Source organism: Dendropsophus ebraccatus, chromosome 2, assembly GCF_027789765.1.
Source record: "Dendropsophus ebraccatus isolate aDenEbr1 chromosome 2, aDenEbr1.pat, whole genome shotgun sequence".
Taxonomy (NCBI): domain Eukaryota; kingdom Metazoa; phylum Chordata; class Amphibia; order Anura; family Hylidae; genus Dendropsophus; species Dendropsophus ebraccatus.
Window position 1 is genome coordinate 150172873 of NC_091455.1, and position 15673 is coordinate 150188545.

The following is a 15673-nucleotide window of genomic DNA, read 5'->3' on the forward strand; positions in this document are numbered from 1 at the left end:
ATGGCCTTGTATGTAAATGGTATTTATAGAAACTTTAGGGAGTGTCTTACTTGACTTAAAACACATTAAAATCATTTTTTTTTCTCATAAACAAATAGCAAAAGAGACACAAAATTATATAGTAAGTGTTAAATGTTTTATGTGACTTTATGCTTGTTTAAATTGGTGAGTAACCAATGCCTAATGTCATTTCTGAAAACTAAAAATATACACAGGGCCATACAGTATTTTGTTTTTGTGCACAATAAACTATAGAGGCCATGTTTCATTTTCCAGGGAAGTAAAAGCTTGACTATAAATTTTAAACTGTTACTGTCATTTATAAAAAAAACTTTTGACATGTCATCAGACATGTAATAAGTTATTGATCACAGCAGGTCTCCACTCCCCGGCCTGGTGTCTGATGACATGTCAAATTTTTTTTTACAAATGTTTAAATATAAGCAAAACCCACCCATTTAAAAGGGAACTTCGGATAAGGAAAACTTGTTTTCTATTTAAAAGTACATTAAAAGTTTTATAGATGTGTCTATACAATGTATTACCGTATCTGTGTTGTTCTGCCGCACTGGTAGCTGATAGAAATCCAGGAAGTGAAGAAAAATGGCCTCTGTGCCAATTCACATTGTCTCCTGCTCCCACTGCTTTCCCACCTTAGGAGACAAATATTCCATGCTTCTGTCTCACATTGTGTGTGTTTGCTGAGATCAGGCTTATGCTGCAGACAGGGGGCAGGGCGTGATGTCCCAGGAGGCTTGGCTGGATCCCCCAATGCTCTGAGTGATTCTTCATCTCTGACGAGCCAGAAGCAGGTGTTGCACTGATCTCTCTGATTGTGCAGAAGTGTGCAATGAAATTAGGGCTGTGTTCACACATGTTGGAGTGTCATTGCAGTACTTTACAAAAATGATGCAGTAACGCAAGTAAATGATTCTAAACGGCAGAGAGGATCAGAGCCTTATTGGGGGCTCAACTTAAAAGATAAAAGATGCTTGATCATATTATGTGCGTGGAAATGAAAAGAAAAAAAAAATCAAAAAGTTCTTTACTTTATTCCAATATCATTGTTACAGGTAGAGAATACAGCGTGCTGTGTGGAGTTACAGTTAGAGAATACAGTGTGCTGTGTGGAGTTACAGCTAGAGAATACAGTGTGCTGTGTGGCGTTACAGGTAGAGAATACAGTGTGCTGTGTGGTGTTACAGATAGAGAATACAGTGTGCTGTGTGGTGTTACAGGTAGAGAATACAGCGTGCTGTGTGGTGTTACAGGTAGAGAATACAGTGTGCTGTGTGGTGTTACAGGTAGAGAATACAGTGTGCTGTGTGGTGTTACAGGTAGAGAATACAGCGGGTTGTGTGGTGTTACAGGTAGAGAATACAGTGTGCTGTGTGGTGTTACAGGTAGAGAATACAACGTGCTGTGTGGTGTTACAGGTAGAGAATACAGTGTGCTGTGTGGTGTTACAGGTAGAGAATACAGCGTGCTGTGTGGTGTTACAGGTAGAAAATACAGTGTGCTGTGTGGTGTTACAGATAGAGAATACAGTGTGCTGTGTGGTGTTACAGGTAGTAACAGTGTGCTGTGTTGGTGTTACAGGTAGAGAATACAGTGTGCTGTGTGGTGTTACAGGTAGAGAATACAGCGTGCTGTGTGGGTGGGACAACAATGAAATGATAAAATACTGCAAATAATTCAGTAACACTATGAAACTGCAATGTGTAAACACAGCCTAGATGTTCTGCAATAGATTTTGGCGGGGAAAGTGCAGGGTGGGGGACTGTGATGAACAGCTGAGGGAAAGCATTGCATTCTGGAACCTGTAGGAAGTGCAGAAACACAAAAAAGAACACCCCCCCCCCCCCCCCCCCCCCCAAAAAAAAAAAAAAAAAGAAAAAAGAAAAACAGATGGGTTTTTGGTAGTTTCAAAACTAGGATAGATAGGTAAGTAATGCTTTATGCTTCTGCAGAAGTTTCATTTTTTTAACCTCTGCCTGGAGTTCCCCTTTAATTCTTGTTGCATCCAGCAGTGTGGCTCCAACCTTCTTCCTGCTTTGTTTACATGGCTGCAGCAATGATTTGTAGTCATTGTAGTCTTATCACTGGCCTCTGCAGCATATAGCACAAGACCCCTAAAGGTCCCCATACACCCTTAATAACTGATGGGAAAACAATTTTTCAGCAATCAGATTTCTCTCTTGCCCAGCCCCCATCCTCCCCATACACAGGAATGTTAGGGACGGGAGGGTTAATTGACCGGAAAGCTCTGACTACAGCTTATCTCCCCTAGAATAAAGGGATCTGGCAGTGATTTTCCATCATGCATGACTTCTATCTCCACCCACATCTTCCATACATCTTCCATGTACCATACATTGACGGCGAACCCACCGACGAAAGTGTAAGGTATATGGGGACTTTGGGCAAGTAGAACCACTCGTTTAAGGCTTTGCTTACTTATTACTTACTAAAACGGGTTATCCACCTAAGAGCGAAAAAAATTAAATGCTAGCTGGTCTTACTCACTAAGTCCTCCTTAGTATTTTGAGCCATCTCCTGTTTTTCTAGCTGCTGCCATTCCTGACTTACAAGTTTTTTAAAAAGCCGATCTATATACAAGATAGAAAACTACATTTCCTATTATGAATTTCCCTGATTTGCATACTCACCCCCTTAGCTTTTTTTCTTGCCCACTGCTGTGATTACTATTGCACAGTAAACACAGGACTGTATTTTTCACTTATTTAGCTTCACATCACCCTAGTATGTATTCTATGCTAACTGATGACGTAGCAGAGTTGACACGTGCATGTTGTAGCAGAGCTAATGCTCGCATGGTGTAGCTATGTGCTGCATAATGGGCATCTATTTACTGGGGGTGGGGGTGTAGAGTAGATTCAGATCTCTGTTTGCTGACTGTGAATGAAAACATTCAGCACTCTAAGAACATCTATAACAATTACAATATACAGAGTTATGATACAAAAACAGGTACATATGCCTGCATTCACTGACAGCAAGCAGAGATAAAACACTAGCTTTCCTATTACAGAAACCTAGGCTTAGGGACACATGTAAGTCTATGGAAGCAGCACACGTGCATGGAGATGATGCAGATGATGCCTCCAGGGGGAAGGTTACCAAGTCAATAGACAGCTAACCCAGCCCCCAGAGAGGGAGGAAGAGGGAGCTGAGCGTGGTCAGAGTGGACCCAGAGCAGAGGATTTTAGATGTCCAGAGCAGATAAGAATGAGAAAAAAACGTTTAGAATATTATTTTTGTTACCCGGATAACCCCTTTAATATGCAAAATATGAGCGTAATTATGAGGTAAAATACATCTGCATTTTTAATATAATGCACTCCATTAAAGTTATTGGGAAATTGGTCAGCAGGGCTCACATCGTTTAGAATAATGTCATTGATCACAACAGTAAACATATTCAACATGCTCATTATTTATGACCTGACTTTACAAAAGAAACTGTTGTTTTTTATCTGTTCACACACATTGTTTTATTTTCACTCAAATATATGGTCTTGTTGAGCTTTTATTTTAATATGTGTTAACCACGCCTAAGGGATTTCATTTTCTGAAATAGGACACATCAGGTTTCCATTTTTAATGGGTCAAGAAGTATAGACAATTATGGTTTTAGCCTGCCATAAACAACAAAAACCTTGTTTGTTATCACAAGTATCCAATTGAAATAATTGGTATTGTAAATTGAAACATTTATCTTTATTGTTTAGGGGGAAAAAAAGTATTATAACTCAGGATAGTTAACATGGACAGTGAAAATAGAGCCTAGCTGACCTTAGTCAGCTTTGCAAAAAATGTTAAATTACCTTCTTAGGGCCAATTTACACAGAAGGATTATCTGCCTAAGATTTGAAGCCAAAGTCAGGAATGGATTTGAAAAGAGGAGAAATCTCAGGCTTTCCTTTATGACCTCTGTTTATAGTCTGTTTCTGGCTTTGGCTTCAAATCTTTGGCATATAGTCTGTTAGATAATCTTTCTGTGTAAATGGACCCTTAGGTCATATAATGCTCATGCTGTTACTTTTATTGTAAGAAATGAAGAAATGATACAAAATTTGTTCCTGATTTTTTTTTCTTAGAATGAGGGAAGCATAGGAAATGTTGATAGTGATGACTATGAGGAGGTTTTCAGAACTGCACCAACCAGTGGTAACAGATGTGAGGTAAGTGTGACAAACACCTCAAACTAAGAAATGACTAAAATGAAAAAAAACATGTGAAGAATGCTTGCTAAAACCAATCACAGTTTACAGATGTATCTTTTAAGCATTGGTGGAAAGACTAGATCATATTAATGTTCTACACTAGAGATGAGTGAGCATGCTCGTCCGAGCTTGGTACTCGTTCGAGTATTAGGGTACTCGATGGTACTCGTTACTCGGACAAGCATCTTCTTGTATGTTTGGCAACTTTTTCTCAGCCAATTCATCATGCAGGGTGTTTGGCGTATCATTTTTTGCTGTATGAGTTATAGTTTTATTGGTATCATATTGATGTAAAAGAAAAATTTTGATCGCTTTTTTATAAAAAAAAATTCTGATATATAATTTTAAAAAATCAGCAATCCTGGTGTACCCCCCCCCCTTTTTATTTACACTGTAAATCATGTGAGAAAAATACTTTATAATATTTTAATAGATCGGACAATGCTACACGCTACAATATATAATATGTTTATTTAATTTTTTTGCATATTTCTATAAAGGGGATAATTTAAAGGTAATTTAAACTTTTACACTTTATAAGTCCTCCTAAGCGTTTTATATATGCAATTATTGGATTGCACATACTGATCAATACTATGCCATTGCTATGCCATAGCATTGATCAGTACTATCTGCGATCCTCTCATAGATCCTGCCTGAGGGCAGATCCGACAGGACAGAGGTAAGGAGATCTCCTCCGCTTGTCAGTGCAAATGATCGGGACCTCTGCAGCCATTCAGTCAGTGACAGGTGCTTAACCGCCACTATCGCTACAGATTGCAGCGTTTAAGGTAATAATGACAGGCAGCTGCATGACCACGGCTGTCTGTCATTACCTCCAGCTCTGGGGACACTGATGTGTGCAGGTCACCCACATTGAAGCAACCCCTGTTGCGTCAGTACCATCAATATATGTTCTTACTGCACAGGACATCTGCACTATGAATGTATATAGTCGTATATCAGTCGTTAAGGGGTTAAACACATGTCCGTCAGCATGGAGGCATGTTCTCCATCTGCGCCTAAACTATCTAGTAAATGCAAATCAAATTTGCTGCAGATTTGCCGGTTTTACTGAGAGGCGTGCGTCATGGTACATCAGGCGTGGGTCATAGGGGCTGCAGAAGTTGGATTTAGTTCTAAGGCTGCCTAGATAAAGCCATAGGCTGTTAACATGTTTTCTAGGGCTGCATCCAACTTCTGCAGCCACCAGTAATCAAATGCCACACGCTTAGAGCGTGTTCAAGCTTTGCTTATCTCTAGTCCTGAGATGTTCATTTTGTTTTTATCCATGAGGCTTGTTTTAAAGCATGTCACTAAATGCTGTTAGGCAAAATGGCAGCCTCTATAGTAATGTACTTAATATATAATTAAAAAAAATTACAATCAGAAAATAGAAACACATTATAAAAAATGTATCTGTCTCTGAACACAAAAAAACAAAACTTGGGTGGTACTATCGGTGGGACATCATCCATGTCTCATCATTACTTTACAAGTATACATTTAGGGGGGATTTATGAAAGGGTGTAAATATACACCTCATGTAAACTGCCCACAACCAATTACAGTTCAGCTTTCAGCTCTGGTAGAATAAAAGCTGAGCTGTGATTGGCTGCTGTGGACAGTTTACACCAGGTGTATATTTACACCCTTTCATAAATCTCCCCCTTAAAGGGGTATTCCCCCCAAGAGCTAAAAAAATAAAATGCTCCCAAACCTAGCTTGTCTTACTCACCAAGTCCCCCTGAGAATTTTGAGCCGTCTCCCGTCTTTCTAGCTGCTTCCGTTCCTGAGTTACAAGTTTTTTAGAAAGCCAAACTATATCCAACATGGCTCCAGCCAGAAAACTACATCTCCCATCATGCAATGCTTACGTCTGATTGGTCCATGATGTAGCAGAGCTGATATCCACAAGATATAACAGAGTTGAGAACATAGCATAGCAGGGTTGAGTGCGTTGCATAGCAGTGTTGAGTGCGTTGCATAGCAGTGTTGTGTGCGTTGCATAGCAGTGTTGTGTGCGTTGCATAGCAGAGTTGTGTGCGTTGCATAGCAGTGATGTGTGCGTTGCATAGCAGAGTTGTGTGCGTTGCATGGCAGAGTTGTGTGCGTTGCATAGCAGAGTTGTGTGCGTTGCATAGCAGAGTTGTGAGCGTTGCATAGCAGAGTTGTGTGCGTTGCATAGCAGAGTTGAGAGTGTTGCTTAGCAGAGTTGAGTTATTTGAGTGAGGGGGGCCTCAGGTCAGCCGGTGAGCCGTGCGTGGGGGGGTTGGGTGCCGTGGGTTGAGTTGCGAAGTACAATGACCCTATATATCTATATGGAGGAGGGAGGAGAGAGGAGGTGAAGATGGAGGAGAGAGGAGGTGATGGGGGAGATGGAGGTGGGAGGGAGAGAGGAGGTGAAGGGGGGGGAGAGATGTGAAGGGGGGAGAGATGTGAAGGGGGGAGAGAGAGATGTGAAGGGGGGGAGAGATGTGAAGGGGGGGAGAGATGTGAAGGGGGGAGAGAGATGTGAAGGGGGGGAGAGATGTGAAGGGGGGAGAGAGATGTGAAGGGGGGGAGAGAGATGTGAAGGGGGGAGAGAGATGTGAAGGGGGGGAGAGATGTGAAGGGGGGAGAGAGATGTGGGGGGGGAGAGAGATGTGAAGGGGGGGAGAGAGAGATGTGAAGGGGGGGGAGAGGAGGTGAAGGCTTGGGGGGGGAGACACCACCACCCCCGTTCCCACCCGCAGCACCTCGCCCCCCCCCCCCCGTCACCCTTGGCACAGCTGGCAGCGGCGGTACCAACACCCCCGGACCCCACACAGCTCAGTACAGCACCCTCCGCCGCCGGCTACTTTGCATGGTTGCCGGGATGCAGGGGTGCTATGGGGCGCTCACTAATCGTCCGATCCCCCCCCCCCTCCTCCTATACCAAGTACATCCCCCCCCCTTCCGATACCGCATACATCACCCCCTCATCAGATCTGCAGCACCGGGCCGTCTCAGCTTCCATCACAGCAGGAGCTCACAGCGTTCTGTGCGGGACAAAGCACGGCGAGCTGCTGCAGCTGCTGTGATGGAAGCTGAGACGGCCCGGTGCTGCAGATCTGATGAGGGGGTGATGTATTCGGTATCGGAAGGGGGGGGATGTACTTGGTGTAGGAGGAGGGGGGGGATCGGACGATTAGTGAGCGCCCCATAGCACCCCCCCCCCCGCATCCCGGCAACCAAGCAAAGTAGCCGGCGGCGGAGGGTGCTGTACTGAGCTGTGTGGGGTCCGGGGGTGTTGGTACCGCCGCTGCCAGCTGTGCCACGGGTGAGACGGGGGGGGGGGGGGAGTTCGTGGGCCGAGGTGCTGCAGGTGGGAACGGGGGTGGTCGTGCCGCGGGTGAGACGGGGGGGGGGGGGTCTTGGGCCGAGGTGCTGCGGGTGAGAACGGGGGTGGTCGTGCCGCGGGTGAGAACGGGGGTTGTGGTGCCGGTGAGTCCCGGAGGGGGGGCAGGGGGTGCCGAGGTGAGCTGCAGGGGGGGGGCACAGGTGTGTTCAGGGGCGAGGGGGCACACAGGTGACCTGGGGGGAGGCAGTCGGGAGACAGCAGCAGCTGTCAGTGTACTCCCTCACTTCAATAGGCAGGGTTAGAAGCCAGCCCATTGAAGAGAGGGAGGACATGTGATGCCGTCTCGGAGGATCGGGGCCAGGAGCAGGGAGCGTGTCAGAGTGGACTGAGAGCTGATGATTCTATGCAAACGGTGGGGGTGAGTGCTTCTAGATAACAGCAAAACTGTGCAAAATCCGTAATAACTTTATATTGGAAAGATGGAAAGCTACGGGTGGGCAATGTATTAATGCAAAAAACTTTTTTGGGGGAATACCCCTTTAACCCCTTAAGGACAGAGCCTGAAATGGCCTTAAGGACCGGAGCAAATTTTATGAATTTGACCAGTGTCACTTTATTCATTAATAACTTCGGGATGCTTTTACCTATCCGGCTGATTCTGAGATTGTTTTCTCGTGACATATTGTACTTCACATTTCTTGTAAATTGGAGTCGATACTTATAACGAATCTTTATGAAAAAACCCAAAATAGCGTGAAAAATTGTGAAAAAATGCATTTTTCCAACTTTAAAACTTTTCTGCTTATACAGAAAATGGTTATACCACATAAATTATATATTAAATAGCATTAGCAACATGTCTACTTTATGTTGGCGGCATTTATTAAACTATATTTCATTTTTTTTAGACAATAGGAAGCTTAAAACATTAGCAGCAAATTTCCAAATTTTCAGTAAAATTTCAAAATCAGATATTTTTAGGGAACTGTTCAGGTTTAAAGTGTATTTGAGGGGACTGTGTGTTAGAAAGCCTCACGAAGCACCCCATTTCAGAAACTGCACCCCCTAAACTCTGCAAAAGCACATCCAGAAAGTTTTTTAACCCTTTAGGGGAGTCACAGAAATAAAAGCTAAGTGTGTAAGAAATTTGAAAATTTTAATTTTCTGTGCAGAGATTTTATTGTAATCCAATATTTTTCATAATTATAAACCTATTACCAGAGAAATGCACCCCAATATTGATTGCCCCATTTCTGCAGTTTATAGAAATACCCCATATGTGGCCCTATTGCGCTATTTGACGCAACCACAAGCCTCAGATATAAGGGAGCGCCTAGTGAATTTCAATGGCTCCGTTATTTTTGGTCATTTTTGACTGTACCACTTCAGGTTGGCAGAGGCTCTGGGGTGCCAAAACCTAAAAAACACCCCTAAAGGGACACCATTCAGAAAACTACACCCCTCAAGGAATGTAACAAGGGGTGCGGTGAGCATCTGGACTCCACAGGTGCTTCACAGATTTTCCCAACAATATGGCGTGAAAAAAGACAAAAGTATTTTTTACACTAAAACGTTGTTCTAGCCTTCAATTTTTCATTTTCACAAAGGGATAAAAGGAAAAAAAAAACACAAAACATGTAGCACAGTTTCTCCCGAGTACGGAAATACCCCACATGTGGACATAAAGTGCCAAGCGGGCGCAGGACGAGCCTCCAAAGGGAAGGAGCGCCAATTGGCTTTTGGAAGCTGGATTTCACTGGAATGGATTTCAAGGGCCATGTCGCATTTACAGAGCCCTCGTGCTGCCAAGACACTGGAAACCCCCCACAAGTGACCCCATTCTGGAAACTACACCCCTCAAGGAATCTAACAAGGGGTGCAGTGAGCATATGGACCCCACTGGTGACGGGCACAAATGTGGAAAAATGTGACGTGAAAGTGAAAATTTTCATTTTTTCACTTTCATGGCACAAATGTGCCCGTCATCCAGGGGTCCATATCCTCATTGCACCCCTTGTTAGATTCCTTGAGGGGTGTAGTTTCCAGAATGGGGTCACTTGTGGGGGGTTTACAGTGTTTTGGCAGCACAAGGGCTCTGTAAATGCGACATGGCGTTCATCATCCATTCTAGCCAAATCCAACCTCTAAAATCCAAATGGCGCTCCTTCCCTTCGGAGGCTTGCCCTGCACCCACATGGCGCTTTATGTCCACATGTGGGGTATTTACGGACTCGGGGGAAATTGCTCTACACATTTTGTGTGTTTTTTTCTCTTTTAACCCCTTGTGAAAATGATAAATTCAAGGCTAGACCAACATTATAGTGTAAAAAATTTAATATTTCATTTTCACGCCACATTGTTCCACATTTGTGCCCGTCACCAGTGGGGTCCATATGCTGACTACACCCCTTGTTACATTCCTTGAGGGGTGTAGTTTCCATAATAGGGTCACTTGTGGGGGGTTTAACTGTCTTGGCAACACAGGGGCCTTTTGAATGCAACATGGCCCCTCGAAATCCATTCCATCCAAATCCAGCCTTCAAAAACCAAATGGCGCACCTTCCCTTTGGAGGCTTACCCTGCACCCGCATGGCGCTTTATGTCCACATGTGGGGTATTTCCGTACTCAGGGGAAATTGCTCTACACATTGTGTTTTTTTTTATCTTTTAACCCCTTGTGAAAATGAAAAAATCAAGACAAGATCAATGATTTAGAGTAAAAATTTTAAAAAAATTACACTAAATGTTGGTCTAGCCTTGATTTTTTTCCATTTCCACAAGGGGTTAAAAAAGAAAATGAACACAAAACGTGTAGGGTAGTTTCCCCTGAGTACGAAAATACCCCATATGTGGGCATAATGTGCTATATGGGCACAGGGCAAGTCACCAAAAGGACAGAGCGCCATTTAGAGGCTGGAATGGGGGATGGAGGCCATGTCGCAATTACAAAGCTCCTGTGCTGCCAGGACAGTAGAAACCCCCCACAAGTGACCCAATTCTGGAAACTACACCCCATAAGGAATCTAACAAGGGGTGCAGTGAGCATATGGACCCCACTAGTGATGGGCACATGTGTAGGACATGTGCCGTGAAAATAAAAAATACCATTTTTTTCATTTTCACGTCCCAAATGTGGCCGTCACCAGGGGGCCATATACCCGCTGCCCCACTTGTTAGATTCCTTATGGGGTGTAGTTTCCAGAATGGGGTCACTTGTGGGGGGTTTCTACTGTCCTGGCCGCACAGAGGCTTTGTAATTGCATCATGGCCTCCTCTAATGGGAATGGCAGCCATACCTATTTAGCTGGGGAAAAGGGACAATTCTAATTTATTTGGGGGTATTAGGGCAATTATTAGTTTATAAGGTTGGAAATGACAGGTGTCCATCAAATTCAACCTGTGTTGATCCAGAGGAAGGCAAAAACCCCTCGTGAGGCAGACGACAGTAGCCTCATCACAGGGGAAAAATTCCTTCCCGACTCCATAATGGCGATCAGAATAATCCCTGGATCAACGTGACCCCTGAAATAGGAATAAGGGACAGAATTTAGATAATGTAGAACCCCAATGACGTGTAGTGCGCCTTGAAGCGATCCAGTATGCAGAGGCCGGGGGGATCAGGACAGGTGTCACACTGGTAAATGGTGTCCTTCCTGATCCCCCTGTTACCCCACACTCTGCACTTCTTCTGGGGTCTCCTGTTCTCCAGTGTGGGGGACGTCACCTGGAAAATGTTGTCCTGGTGCGATACGGGGTCCTTCTTATCCAGAAGCGCTGGGTCCGCTCCATGGCTGCTAAATATTAGGGCTCTATTACTACTTCTGATATGTTCGGATCGTGCCGCAAGCTACAGTAGCTCGGGCAGCGAGGGACCGGAAGAGGGGGTGCTGGTATAAAGGTTATCCCCGTACGGGTGGTGGTGACCTTTATCCAGCAGTGGGAAGATCAGTTCCCGGACGATCTCCCCACTAACTCCGAGGATGGGGGGGGGGGGCATCTGGCGGCTGGATTCGAGTGTCCCTTCCTTCATACACTCTAAGGGTACGTGCACACTGCGGAATCGCGAAGGATAACCCTTTGTGCATTCCGCAGTTGGCACCCGCCGGCGGACTGATGCAGGCGCACGTCTCCGTCCGTGTCGTAGACTCCATTCTATGCACGGGCGGATTCCGCTCTGCGTCCAACGTGTTGATGGAATGACGGATGATGGAATCCGCCCATGCATAGGATAGAGTCTATGACACGGGCGGAGACGCGCCCCTGCATCAGTCCGCCGGCGGGTGCCAGCTGCGGAATGCACGAAGGGTTATCCTTCGCCATTCCGCAGTGTGCACGTACCCTAAATCTGTAAGTGTACCCTGAGGTACTCTCACAGAGTTTGTAGAATTTCACGCCATACCGTCATCTCTTATTGGGACGGTACTGGCGGAAAAGACGTGTCTGGGGGGCAGCGTACGCTACGCTACTCCCAGACACGTCACTGGATGATGAGGAGGATGAGGATGAATGGAGGAAAGAAGGATCCCCCCAATTCATCCTCACTGGCTGTTTCGGTGTCGGAGGCAATAATAATGTATGCGTCCGACACCGAAAACACCCTGGGGGCCATCTTTATATGGGGATTGGTATATGGGGTATGTAGTGGTGTAGTGTAAAACTTTATTCAATGTAGTGTGGTGTAATGTAGTGTTTTTTTACGTGTTTTTTACAGTAAGTATACAAAAAAAACCTACGCCAAAAATGGTGTTGCTGATGAATGCCGCACTTATGTTCGGCACTTATAAGCAGACCGTGGCAGTAGGATATAAAAAAAAAACACCCTACGCCAAAAAGGAGGAGTTGCTGATTAGCAGCGCACTTTCGTGCGATGCTGATCAACACTCAGCGGCGATAGGGTGCGGAAAATAGAAAAAAAAAAAATTGGGAAAAAATTTTTTTTTTTTACTACATTCTGAACATCCCTGTAGTGGCTGATACGTGTATTACACTTATCAGCCGCTAGGGGGCAGCAGAGCGCAAGATCCGAAAATAGACGACGCTGGAGCCGGAAAAATACGAAAATAGACGACGCTGGAGCCGGAAAGAGACGATCGGGACTCACGGAAGAAGCCGAAGTCCCAACAAGAGGAAGTGGACGCCGGGAACCCGGAAGACGCCGATCAGGACCCCGGGACAGGTGAGTAATGTACAAATACCTGCTCCGGACCCCTCAGCTACCTAGCTGAGGGGTCCGGAGCAGGTATTTATTACTTGTGGGGACTTTGATCGCCGTGAACGGCCGGCCGGCTGGCCGGCCGTTCACGGCGATCGGGACGGTGGTACCGTGACCACCATTACTTTTTACAGTAATGGCGGTCGGTGCCGTCCTCGGACAGCACCGACCGCCATTTTTTTCCGGGTCATCGGGCCACCGATGGCCCGGAAAGGTTCCGATCGCCGCTATGGGCTTATCAGCCAATAGCGGCGATCGTCGGCATGGGGGGGGTTAACAACCCTCCATGCCGACAGGGAGAGATGGCCTGCTATGTATTATAGCAGGCTATCTCCCCCGATCGGGACCCGGCCGGCCGCGGCGCCCGTTTAAAGGGATGACGTACCGGCACGTCATGGGTCCTTAAGTGACAGTGATCCATGACGTGCCGGTACGTCATGGGTCCTTAAGAGGTTAATGTATACATTTTTTCAGCAAAACAAGTTCAAAGCTTAAACTTTTCTACTTAAAGCATACCCGTCATCAAGTGTGAAAAACAAAAAAAATCCATGCAGGCTTGCTTGGGCAGTGTCTGTGATCCCTCCATTTGCCCTCACAGCTGCCTAGTATGGGCAGGACTAGTATATGGTGTTGTATAGAGGGCTACGTACTCTACAGACTACGAAGCACTCTGTCTAACATCTGTCTTGTTCAGATGTAGCAGAGCTGAGAATGTCAAGTGTCTCCTTTAGCGCACCTATGTAACCAACATTAGTATCACCAATATTATAAAATAAACTCAGCTGCACTATTCATACAAACATTCACATGTCACTGTACAAGCTTCTGGCAAACTCAGCTCTACTACATCTTGGAAGTGGCCTTTTCTCGCCCACCAAGTAGCTTCTATAATGCAAGCTTGTTCAACGCACCTTCACCCCAAAGTGGATGGTAAAGCTCAGCCCAGGCTCCCAGTGCCGATCGCACTGCTGCTATCTGCAGACTGTGACAATGAGCAGCATACTTTCCTGGGCTCCTGATTGGCTGTCAGCTTAGCGGCGATAGAGGGGGTGGGCTGGGCGGGCTGAGGGGGTCGCTCAGGGCCGCCCACTATGCATAAGCATAGTGAGTGGCAATAGAGGGGGCGAGCGGAGGTGGTCGCTCAGGGCCGCCCACTATGCATAAGCATAGTGAGCGGCAATGGAGGGGGCAGGACAGCTTACCTGCGGCGGCGCCGTACAGCATAGTGGACGGGATGCGGCAGTGCTCGGCACTGCTCGGAGCCTGCCAGCAACTCCCCAAATGCTCTTAACCAATGAATTTGCATAAGAGCAGTTAGCAATTTACTAAACAGTGCGGGGGAGCAGAGCATCTTACTAACAGCAATCTGCTCCTGGGGGACCCAGCTCCTGCGGCATATCAGCAGGTTCTCTGGGAAGAACCTGCTGATAGTGCCGCTTTAAGCTTCAAGCTTTTGGTGGAAAGCCACACTTTGCCCCCCACAAGATACTCTGGGACAGATATACTTATTTTCTTGGCTTGTTTTTTAGAACATTCTTGGGCTTTAACCAAGCTCTCAAGAGCTTGAGCCCAGACTGTGCACAGTCTTCTATAGGTGTTTTCAGCTGACGTGTTAACAGAGTCAGAAGCATGCTCAGATGAATACTTTGGATGAAAACCCTAGTTACAGAAAACTGCAACATTTTGATAGATTGATTATCCCTTTTATTGAGGTCAACTTCTGCCAAGGACAAATATTCCTTCCATTTGTCCTGGGCACTAGAAACAAAGCATCTGAGTAATTGTTCTAATGACTGGTTCACTCCCTCAGTCTGCCCATTGCCCTGAGAGTGAAAGGCAGATGAAAATGATAATAAAGTTCCTAATCAACCACAGAACTCCCTCCAGAACCTAGACACAAACTGCACCCCTCTATCAGACACAATGTTCTCTGGCACCCCATGTAGCCATAGAATATAATAAATAACCAAAGATGCCAAAGTACGTGCATTAGGGAGTTTCTTAAGGGGAATGAGATGGCACATTTTGGAGAATCTATCAATTACAACCCAAATGGCAGTTTTTCCTTTTGATGGCGGCAAATCAGTGATGAAATTAATTGAAAATTGGGTCCAAGCACAGACCTCAAAGACATTAACAAACAGTTTAACATCTCTGGCCCAAGAAGGCCACCAATAACAACGTGAGAGCAAATACTTTGTGCCAGCAATGCCCGAGTGACCTGTTAATACAGAACCAATGATTCTCCGTCATTCTCTATGAGCGTTGGACTCATCTCTCAGCGCGCGCTGGGCTGCAGCGGCTGAGATCTCTGTGACCCGACCGGATCCAGAAGCGGGATCAGGTGAGTATAGTGGCTGTAGCGGGGGGTCGGGAGCCTGTCACCCCAGCACAGGGGTGTTTACCACCTGAGCTGCAAGGTCAGGTTGGAGGGTGGCAATGACCACTGCTGAAATCAAAAAGACATTTTTAGAACCAGGACTAAAGGTAATCTTAAAATTAAAGCGGGCAAAGAATAATGCCCACCTTGTTTACACTCTGTCTTGGAGAATTTTCTTGAAAAGTAGGCTACATGTCTTAAGTTAGTGAGTGTCCTGGGACCTTGTGAGAGCACTGCTCCAACCCCTACCTCCGAAGTATCCACCTCAATGATAAATGGCTGCTTAGGATCAGGCTGAATAAGGACTGGAGCTTCAGAGAAACACCTCTTAAACTGTTCAAATGCCTGTACAGCTCTGGGACTTCAGTTCACCAGATATGCCCCTTTTCTGGTCATATCGGTCATTTCTCAATAGCAGTCACTTTTAGGGGGTCCATACAAAAAGAGTTAGGGGTGATAATATAACCTAGAAAAGAGACTTTCTGGATCCTGAACTGGCACTTTGACAATTT

General features: G+C 45.6%; 1 protein-coding gene across 8 annotated transcripts in view; it reads left to right on the forward strand.

Moving 5' to 3' along the window:
- Positions 1-15673, forward strand: part of COBL (cordon-bleu WH2 repeat protein) — a 342443-nt gene that overhangs the window by 165025 nt on the left and 161745 nt on the right. For all 8 annotated transcript variants that reach the window (XM_069958515.1, XM_069958510.1, XM_069958512.1 and 5 more), the window contains one exon: positions 4122-4205. In XM_069958515.1, the coding sequence (XP_069814616.1) occupies positions 4122-4205 (84 nt within the window). The remainder of the gene's footprint in view (positions 1-4121; positions 4206-15673) is intronic.